Source organism: Chelon labrosus (assembly GCF_963514085.1).
Source record: "Chelon labrosus genome assembly, chromosome: 3".
NCBI classification, from domain to species: Eukaryota; Metazoa; Chordata; class Actinopteri; order Mugiliformes; family Mugilidae; genus Chelon; species Chelon labrosus.
In genome coordinates, this window is record NC_140339.1 from 25,396,595 (window position 1) to 25,407,140 (window position 10,546).

The window sequence follows — 10,546 nt, forward strand, 5'->3', positions numbered from 1 at the left end:
CAATTAAGTTTCATTTGAGTGACTCATGACTACAAATACATTTCTGTTTTCCGTTACCTTTTAAATCTTAGTTTCGTTATCCATCTTTCAACCAAACGCAGTATGCTGTTTCTCGCTATATTAATAACAATAAACACTACGGGGTATTAAAAATGAGGCTTGAAATATGCTTCTGTACTTGAACTGTGTAATATGCAACACAGATGTTCTGAACAGAAGCTGTATATAATTTTCATAGCATTTCATTTTAACCTGCTGTGACACAACACAAAATCTTTGATATGATATCATATCAATTCTATAACTTCTGTGTGGCTTTCTGAAAAAAAAGCTTCTTGTTCTTTGTTATTAGATATTACACAATATTCTCTTGCAGTTTTGCGATATAGCTGTGTTGTTTATAGACTCAAACTATAAGAAATAATAATTGAGCAGAAATGTATGAGAGGCAATGCAACATGACCAGTTGCTGAGTAATGTGCAGTGTGTATGGATGGATGGGGGCCTTGATGTAGAGTATGTCATGGGTCATCACCACCAGATCCCTCTACTCTTGTCTAGATAATACATGATGAATGCAGCCTTGCAGATAATAAGGCTTGCAAACCATTTTACTGCAGCTTTCTGGGACACAGAGACGCAACATGAGCTAAGCTATATCTCTGAAAGCCAAAGGGACCACTGATACAATCTTGTAAATTCACTGCGGGGCACTGGGTTTAAAAAGTGACCGAGAAGGAATTCTGTCATTATAGTTTTTCCTAACATATGGCACTGTAAAGAAATCCAACTTTCAAACATATTCCAAAATAAAACCTCACAATCACAGGAATTGCATGATAGTGAACAAAATTCTGTGGCTGTAATAATGATAATTATAGCAGTTAAGTGGAGATGCTTGTAATCTGTCTGTAACACATGTGGGTCATGAATTATTAATGTTGCCCAACTAAACTAATCGAAGAGAGGCAGTGAGTGGAGAAAATCCAGAAGAAAGCCCCGAAACCCCGAAGATCCTGATATCACTTCTGCGTTTCTGGTTAGTTTATATGAGATTTATTTTTTTAATCCAATGATGGGATGGTTAATATAGGAAACACAATAGAGTGAGAAGAGAAAGGGAGAGTAGAAATGGAGAAAGGGAAAGCCAGACAGGTCGCAAACGAATTTGTGAGTTCGGCCGCATTGCAAGTGCTGTGGGGCCAAAGTGTTTTGGGGGCTCTTGTGGGTTTTCAGCCAATAAATCCTTTGCACATATTTAATCCAGTCAGATGTGCTGCAGGAGACGAGCACTGGAGGATGTAAGGCCATTACTCAGCTGCCCACATCAGAGAGAGGAGCAGATGATCTGTCTGTACACACCCACCTCAGCAGCTACAGACACACTCAGCACAGGACATAGAGCCAGATGCATGGATCATGGGGAGGTGTGAAAATTGAATGGTTGAAATATTGGATTTTTAATAATATTGGTGCTATCATGTACTGCTATTTTTGAAACCTAAGAGAGCAAAACTTCTATTTTCTTATCCCTTAAATTATATTTACAGTTTTGGTAATAACAGGATAAAACCATCAGAATTGAAATGTCTGCATATAAAATGTTGGATATCAGTTTTAATCTAAAAAAAAAAGTAAAATTTCTCATATTAAGTTTTGATGTGACTCACATAATCACCATGGGTATTGATCGTAACACTTTAGTATTGAATCAGCACTACCATGGTTAGTGTAGGCTTACATGTGTACTGGAATGAGTTTTCCAATCAGTTTATACTTCTTAAAAATACGACAAACCATGTGTTTGTTGTTGTTCCAAATCTATATTTGCCTACTGCTTAAATTCTATAATTTTATCAAATTACTGTCACAAACTCACATGGTTGCTGATTCATTTTATTCTTGTTCCAAGTGAAGCCCACCAAAAACACCAAGAGAAAACATCTTAAAATATGTAAACTCAATAACACAACACACATTTCTGAGGACCATCTGAGACATCACCCACAGGACTTGGTTTGAATACGGTTCCTCAGCTCATTTTGAGTGTGCTGGACACGTGCGCCATCTTCTGTTCATTCTTTGCCATCAATAGGAGTAGTTGATATTTTGTTCACACCATTTGTCCCTCAACCTTAGTGGTTTACCCAGTATATAGAGTCAATGGGTTTACTCAGAGTTCTGTTAAAGGAGAGCTAGCCAACCTGGAAAAAAATTACCTTCTTTCTTTTAAACTTATTTTTTTACTCTGTAGATTACCAGCACCCTGTATCAATATTGAGAGCTGCCATCTGTATTTATTTATAAATTTGTGGCATTTTCAGAGCTTGCAAAAGGTTTACATTTAGCAATTCAAAAACAGTCACTGATGTATTTTGTTCCTTTTTTGCTTTTTAGATTAAATATGTGTCTTTAAATAAAATAAATACAAAAATAAAACCATACCGTACGGTATATCAACAGCATCTTGATAAATTTCATATTTGCTACTGAGAATTTGCTCTTGAAGCAAAAATATTAATAAGAGAAAAAAACAGTGCCGCACAATCATAGACAGTAAGCACAATCAGTGGCACGAACACCCCTCTGCCTTTTTTAAAATAATTAATTTACTGTCAGGCAATCTTGAGGTCAGCATAGGGGTCCTTGTAGCGCCACTGTTAGCTCAGCAGCAGCTAGTCAGCCATTGGCCGGTGTGAGCCTGAGCAGCATCCTTCTAGAAAATCACCACTTAAAGTAGAAGATACGGACCGCTCTCAACGCTGCACAGCTAACGTTAAACACGACAAAGGGAATCTCTTTGAAGACAAAGAGTATAAAGGTATGATGTTCGCGCCGGCATAATCATATATCATTATTTAACATGATTTTGTTCAATAAATCGTCTTTAGTCAGCTTTACTCGAGACGACTGCACAAGGCGAGTTGTCGCGGCGTCCCGAGGTGGTCTTTGTTTTTCACAGTTAACGCTAAACGTCTTGGACCGATGGTTTAGAAATAACAATTTGCACTAACGGTTTTTCGCTGATTTAGAAGCTAGTTTTAACTGACATCCGGTTAACTCTGTGCATTGGCCGCATATTGTTAACGGACACGCTATCGGCTAACACAATGGGACGGGTAAGATTAGGACTAGTGTACTGCGCTTATTAAATTGATTTATGTTGCTAGCTAACGTCAACCATGCACCATAAAATGACTATCTTTCCAACAAAGCCAGACAGAGGAGTTATCAATGATGCGTGACTTGGCGTTAGTTACTTATTGCTAGCATCTGTCAGTAATGTTAGCCGGTGTCTCCAAGGGGAGCTAACGTTAAGGATTTCAACTTTGACTAGAAGGCCGACATTTTAATTTGCGTTAACTTCCTCTGGCAGTTTTTATTCAGGGGCCTTACATGCATCTATTTGACCCTAAGAATACATGCTGCGTTTGCTAATAACTTAACAGCTAACTTGGTGTGTATCTCATGGTAACCGTAATCATTTTTATTTATGTATGCTCCCGAATAAGAGACCGTTTGATTCGCACAATCCGTCGGTATGTTATCACTTTCACTGGCCCAGCTTAATGGGTTTGAACCGGTGTTAAATATCCGCGTGTTAATACGACGGTTAAGTTGGAAAAGCAGTGCCACCACAGATATGGCTATTAACGTTACATAAGGTGAATAACATTCATGTTGACCACAACATTAGACCCATCCAAATCACTCCTTAGCGCATCCACAGGTGTCAGCCGACTCAGGTAGAAACACAACTTAGATATTTTATATTGATGGCGTTTACCAAAATGGAAAAGGGAAATATGTCCCTGTTACCTTTATATCTCCAGAACTTGATTACATACACACCTGTCGTGCTTCCATCCACACAGTGTGACTGTGTAAATATAATTCCCCACAAGAGTAATACCTGTACACATACCCATGCGCATCGCAGCATAGGTGCTAAAAAACAGGTGGGTTTTGCAACAAATGGACCGTAAAGTAAAAATAATACCTTGCAGGGCTGTGATATGTGGCCGTAATACATAGCAAACCTGAAAAAACAAAAATATCACTACCCCAAATAGATACTACAGGGATGTATTTTTGTACAACTGGAATTTTCTCCATTTAAAAAAAAAAAAAAAAAAAGTTCAAGTTAAAAAGTATTTTATATCAATACACTACAGTGCATAACCCCAATTTGTCTTTAGTTGTTTGGAATAAAGCAATCCATGCCATTCTCACAGAATGCGTTCTTGATACTAGTCTTTCTGTCTTTCCTGAGGACAGTATATATGTCTTGCCAAAATAATATATTTTTTTAATTGTGTATTTAATTTCTTGCCCAAAAGATGCCTTCAGCAACAGTTGGCAACAATGCTGTCCAGTCTGCCATTCCAGACCTGGGAAATGGAAGTCAGTCTGAGGCCATGAAGCAGATTCTTGGTGTGATCGACAAGAAGGTCCGCAACATGGAAAAGAAAAAGGTATGTATAGTTCTTTGAGAATAAGAGTGTGTTGTTTTATCCCTTTCTGTTGTTTGACCCTTAGTAGATCTTGAGTTACTTTTATTGTATGTGTCATAGCATACGATCAATTCAATATTTTTGTCAACAAAATGACGCGAGTCTATTAATCCACAATCCAATTCTCTGTCTTGGTTAATATTAAAGATCTTGCTAATTAGTTACTTCAGCTTTGATCTCAATTATATGGATCTTTTCTGAAATCTATAACTGATCTCATCTTACATCTTACAGTCGAAACTGGATGACTATCAGGCTAAGAAGAATAAGGGAGAAAGGTTGAATCAGGACCAGCTGGTAAGATTTTTACAATGCTTTGTTTATTGTGGCATGCTGCAATATAAATTCAGCAAAATGTATTGCGTGCAATCTTGTACTAAACTACCATCATTGTATAACATTCTTACACTGTACTGTACAAATTTGTCTTCATTTTATTTGAATGATTCACAAACTGCAAATGTCTTTTCATAATGTGCCTATAGGAGGCTTTGGCAAAATATCAAGAGATCACCAACAACCTTGAGTTTGCTCGAGAATTGCAGAAAAACTTCCTGGCGTTGGGTCAAGAAGTGAGTCTTCACTTATCACTCCTTGTAACTTGCTGATCAGATCTTGTTTTCTTTCATTTTGAAGCTTCTGTCCATATGATGATGTTTTTATTTTATTTTTTAAACAATAAGATTTAGTTACATTTTTGCAACACTACAACATGTTGTTCATCATCTGCACCTAATAATTTTTAAAGTCTGTATTGCCATCATTCTTAGAATCCGTTGTAAATGATAAAATACTCGACAATTCACTGATGATTGGTTACACCCTGCTTATTGACATTTTAAATTTCTAAAAGTGCGGTGTTAGGAAAATACACAGTGATCCCTTATGGGGCCCTGTTTGGTTACGGAAAGCTTAGAACCTCATTGCAATGTGTGTTTTCAGATTCAAAAGGCAGTGAAGAAGTCTGCAAGACGGGAACAACTGCAGCGGGAGGAGATGGAACAACGCCGGCTGAAGACGGTTTTGGAACTTCAATATTTACTGGACCAGTTGGGAGATGACCGTGTCAGACAGGACCTTAAACGACCTGATGCCACTGGCTCCCCTTTGCTCACTGACACTGACCTCACATCCCTTGATGAGTTTTACAAATTGGTGGGACCTGATAGGAACTATGATGTCAGGTATGAGGATACCTGTGATTTTCAGTGGCACAAATATATGAATGTGCAATAGATACATTTTTATCATCACTGAATATGTTGCTTATACTAGTGGAGTGGTATTGAAAGAGAGGGCCAACAACATACTTCTAAATTGTTTATTTACAACGTTGTCAAATTTACAGGTTGACTGACCAATATGAGGATGCATCACTACACTTGTGGGAACTGCTTGAGGGCAGAGAAAGGGCTGTGGCAGGTACTACATGTAAGTATCTTTTAATGGCTCTACATTGCCGACCACACAAACACATATGATTTATAATTCATCAAGGCATACAATATATACACAGCGGTGTACAAGTTGAAAGCATTTCAATGCCTGAAACTGCTTGAAACTTAATATTCTTAAGTAAGTGTGCTCAAAGTGCATCGTGGCAAGTAGGTTATCCCAGGTATCCTAGAAAATATGACATGACTCTTAAGTGGATTTGGGTTGTCTTCATTGCTTTATTTCAGCAACGCTCTGTGGGGCCACGGCAGCAGTTATAGCAAAAATTGGGGCAGATCAGATGCCTGATGTTGCGTGATTAATACATTTAAAAAAAATAAAAAAGCACAGTACTCTAAAGTACGTCATTAAGCTTTTCTTTTGTGACTTCCTGCTTTGTTCCAGACAAGTCACTGAAGGACACTCTGGACAAAGTGCTGATGAGCGGATACTTCGACAGAGCACAAACTCATCAGAATGGAACATGTCAGGAGGAAGAGGAACAAGAAGAGCAGACTGCGGTGGCTGAGTCTAATCCTGGGGAACAGCCATCAGAACCTGGTAGCTATCCATATATTAACAGGTGTGAGATTATATATTTGACCCATAGAGAGCATTGTTTTCACTTCTCTGCTTCTTCCTCTGCAGAAGGAATATCTAATGAAAAATTCACAGAGCCAATTAAAGTGGAGACCACAGAGGTGAGAACTCTGAAAGTACTGCATGTTGTATATGCACCATAACAAATAACATATATGGTCTGTTTTCTTTTCTTGTTGCATCACATTTTTAGTATGTTGTCTTGTATTGCAGTTTGTAAACAGACAGTTCATTCCAGAAACTACATATAGCAGCACAGAAAAAGACCAAGTGGAGGAGTGGACTGTGGAGGCCCAGGTATGCTCCACTACAGTTTCCCTACAGTCCTTAATACTAACTAAACATTTCTCAGCTCCTTGTATTTCAGTGTACTCTAATCTTCCTGTCACATGTTTGTGTTGAAAGATGGTGAATTCCCTCCAGCACCAGCCCCCTCTCCAGCTGGCTCCGGAGCCAAACATTGCTGTGAACCAGGTCACCCCCTCTCCTGCCCCTGACCCAGTGGTTAGGAAGCAGGCAGTGCAAGACCTCATGGCCCAGATGCAAGGGACATACAACTTCATGCAGGTGGGCACCAGTATATACTGTAACATCCAGTTCCACATGACTGTTACTGACATTATGAATACCATTCTTGATTTATGTGGTGAAATCTTAGTCACACTTAGCAAATCTAACTAGAGACCATTCTTGGCCCCCATCCATCATGCCACTGGACCGTCTTGTTGATTTGAACTTCATACCAATAAATATTTGTGACTGCATCTTGCATTCGTATTGACACATTGTCCACAGAAAGATAAACACCGGCCACAGTACCCTGAACTGACTTTGTGGTAGTTCCTGCTACAGTTTGTGTCTGCAGGAACATATTTTGCCTAGTTGACACACACATACAGCAAATGCACACACAGCCTCACAAGGTGAAGACATTATCAGCCACACCGTTGCTGCAGGTAAAAATCCACATTAATAAAAGTATGGAAATAAAAAATCTTAGGTCAGATATATTGAATGTGACCAGGCTGAAAAAATAATAATACATTCACTCTTGTTTGGTTATTTTAGGACTCCATGTTGGAGTTTGACGGCCAGGCTCTAGACCCAGCCATTGTGTCTGCGCAGCCTATGAAGCCTGTGCAGACTGTTGACATGCAGCAGATGGGCGGCCCTTCAAGTGAGTGACAATTTACTCTGAACAGATTCACTCACAGATACTATATTGAGTTGTGTCTGGTCACTGCTTGTAGATGTTGGCATATCATCTTAATAGTGTAATAGAGCAGTTAAGAATTTCTTTTTTTTTATTTTCTTTCAAACAGTCCACACTGAGTCCAGACTTCCTCAGACTACTACAGTGTCTGGACCGCAGGAATCCTCACAAGTAAGTAGAGTAGAAGCACATGAGGAAGTGGCTGGTGAGACTGCTCTTTTGAGTTGCCTGAAAGAGTGGTGCAGCCACTGAGTAACAAGAGTAGCACACATTTATTGTATTGTGTAGATGTTTTTTCTACACAATTTTCTGGGTTGAATACGACGCACCTGTTATGATATACGTTACATGGAGCTTCTTAATTCATTTGAATATTATAATACAATGGAAGGGAACTTTTAGGTGAAAAGTCCTAGATCCTATATCTCCCACTGACCTCTTCACATTCCTCTTTTCCTTGCCTTCCAAAATCCCTCCTCCTTACCTACCCAGGCCTCAATGTCTCTGTCATCCGAACAGTCTCCCGCCCCATGTTCCCTGTCCTCTGCCTTCCCACCTGTCTCCAAACCCACCCACACTGGAGGCATCAATGTCAACGCAGCACCTTTCCAGTCAGTGCAAGCGGTACGATGTCTATCTGGGTCCATTCTAACTATGTAACATGAACATGTTAGGACTAAATTCATTCTTCTGGAAGCTGTCTGCTGCAGTTCTTGTGTAAGCTAAGGGTTAGCAAAGTAAATCAAATATAACCAGTTAACATGATTTATTAGTAGGCGCAAAAAGTGTTCGATTATTGGTGCTTCGTCTAAACGTCCAACCTTTTAACATTTCCCAAACTGCAATACATCGGACTCCCCTTGGACCTTCCACAGAAATTGTGACTGCAATATTGATTTTAAACAGAAACACAAAACACTTTTCTTTTCCCCTTTCAGGTATTTAATATGAATGCCCCTGTACCTCCAGCCACTGATGGCCAAGCAGAACCTCTGAAGCAGCCCAGCCAGTTCCCTGGTGGCTATGGACAAGGCTTTAGCAGCCAGTCAGAGAGTACTGTAGACCAGCCTGAGATCCCACAAGAAAGATTACAGTCAGGTGAGTAAGGGTACACCTGATAGTGTAAGTTGGAACAAATTATATATGTTTTAAGGTTGTGCGCATTACATAGGACCCCCAAAGTCCTAAAGCTATAGCTTATCTTGTATGAACAAAAAGTCAAAAGAACATGTTGCAGTTTCTAGAGGCTCCAGATCATTGCCTCTTTAAACCACGTCTACATACTGTATAAAACGTTTTGCTTGTCGCCCATCACTCTAGAGCTGGCAGTTGGTCAATTGTGGATGTTTCTGGCCCTGGTTGCCTTGGAAACTCTATTGTGTATTTCCACTCAAAGTGGTTCACAGTGAAACCAGCGTAACATAAAAATTTGTGTATGGAAGCAGCCAACTCTAGAAAATGCCACCATGGTGCAGCTCTCTCAGCATGTTTCAGCTGCACATGTGACTATCCATTAGTCCCTCACTGTAACAAGTGTTCTGTCTCACCGTCTAGTTGTCGGTGGGTACCAACCCCAAGACCAGGTCATGCCCTCTGCGGGAGGCCATGAAGATCCCTCTTCGGTTGCAGGATTTGGGCAGTCTGGCCAGTCCTTTTACAGCAGCAGGGCTGTACCCAGGGGGGGACCCAGGAATGGCCGTGGCATGATGAATGGATATCGGGGCTCCTCCAATGGATTTAGAGGTACACGTCTTTCACACCATTAAAATAAATTTGGGGCTCCATGATGTATTGTATTAATACAAGGCCAGTTGAAGTTACACTTTGAATTTTAATGTCTTTTTTTTTCCATCAGGGGGATATGATGGCTATCGGCCTCCTTTCTCAAATGCTCCCAGCAGTTATGGTCAACCCCAATTCAACACATCTCGGGACTATTCCAATAGTACCTACGAGCGGGTAAGAGCGTTTTTTTTTTTTTTTAAACCAAAAACCTCAAACATGGTCATGTTCAGCATTTTAAAATTTGTAATTTTTGTAAATGCTTGTGGTTTTATCAAGGAGGGATATCAGCAAGGCTACAAGCGGGGAGCTGCGCAAGGACCTCGAGGTTTGTCTCGAGGAGGTAATGCTCAAGCAATGAGGTCCTAAAGGAACCTAAGGACCGTTACGTTGCGCCAAGTTGAACATTCAGGATTTTTGAATGTGTTCGCCCCAGTTCACTTTTATAACAATGTTTTGTTTCTCATTGGTAATCTTATTTTTTTAACTCCTGGCCTACTTTATCAGTCAGCCTGCTTTGGTCTGTCTAGATCCTCTTAATGTTTTAACACAAAATGCTGAACTTCACCACATGTAGGATTACAGCAAGTCTGTGTGATGTAAAACAACAAATAGATATTCCTGTAAACTTGAAAGATTTCATTAATTTATTTTTTGTACAAAATAAATGCAAAAAATACCCTGCCACTGTCGATCTGATTCCATGAGAACAATTTTCTTTTGCCCTGTGCTGTCAGCCACTGTTTCCTTTAGACATTATCTTTTTCATTAAGTTTAATGCATTTAATATTTTTTTTTCTTTAACCCATTGTCACCTCCTGCGCCATCAATTCTTTGTACACTGATGTTATTGGTTGAGACTGTTTCAATAAAGTTGTGTCCTATTACCTTGTTAATGATACTACTGCCTGCTATTTTGATTTTGTATGCGTTTACACATTATATTGGTTCGCTTGCTGTCTAAGAAAGAAAGCTGTCTTCGATGACAAAGAAAGCAGTTTTT

The 10,546-nt window shown here is 39.5% G+C and overlaps 1 protein-coding gene across 6 annotated transcripts; it reads left to right on the forward strand.

The window, feature by feature from the left end:
* Positions 1 to 2,649: 2,649 nt before the first annotated feature.
* Positions 2,650 to 10,435, forward strand: caprin1a (cell cycle associated protein 1a). 6 transcript variants are annotated; one of them, XM_084541648.1, is made up of 17 exons: positions 2,650 to 2,821; positions 4,341 to 4,475; positions 4,749 to 4,811; positions 5,000 to 5,086; positions 5,457 to 5,698; positions 5,863 to 5,945; positions 6,354 to 6,509; positions 6,597 to 6,649; positions 6,762 to 6,845; positions 6,954 to 7,115; positions 7,617 to 7,725; positions 7,871 to 7,932; positions 8,254 to 8,385; positions 8,700 to 8,859; positions 9,316 to 9,504; positions 9,617 to 9,720; positions 9,823 to 10,435. In XM_084541648.1, the coding sequence occupies exons 2-17, from the start codon at positions 4,341 to 4,343 to the stop codon at positions 9,910 to 9,912; spliced, it is 1,911 nt and encodes a 636-aa protein (XP_084397774.1). In that variant the 5' UTR covers positions 2,650 to 2,821; the 3' UTR covers positions 9,913 to 10,435. The 6 variants fall into 6 exon arrangements, with proteins under 6 accessions (XP_084397774.1, XP_084397775.1, XP_084397772.1 ...); XM_084541649.1 differs by having other exon boundaries at positions 8,281 to 8,385; XM_084541646.1 differs by having other exon boundaries at positions 6,354 to 6,649.
* The last annotated feature ends 111 nt before the right edge of the window (positions 10,436 to 10,546 follow it).

What these genes read in the sequence shown, in the direction of transcription:
- caprin1a (XM_084541646.1), top strand. Translation starts at nt 4,341, where the DNA reads ATGCCTTCAGCAACAGTTGGCAACAATGCTGTCCAGTCTGCCATTCCA. An exon ending in TCCTGGCGTTGGGTCAAGAA is followed by an intron (nt 5,087 to 5,456) that starts GTGAGTCTTCAC and finishes GTGTGTTTTCAG; the next exon opens with ATTCAAAAGGCAGTGAAGAA. An exon ending in GACCGCAGGAATCCTCACAA is followed by an intron (nt 7,933 to 8,253) that starts GTAAGTAGAGTA and finishes TTACCTACCCAG; the next exon opens with GCCTCAATGTCTCTGTCATC.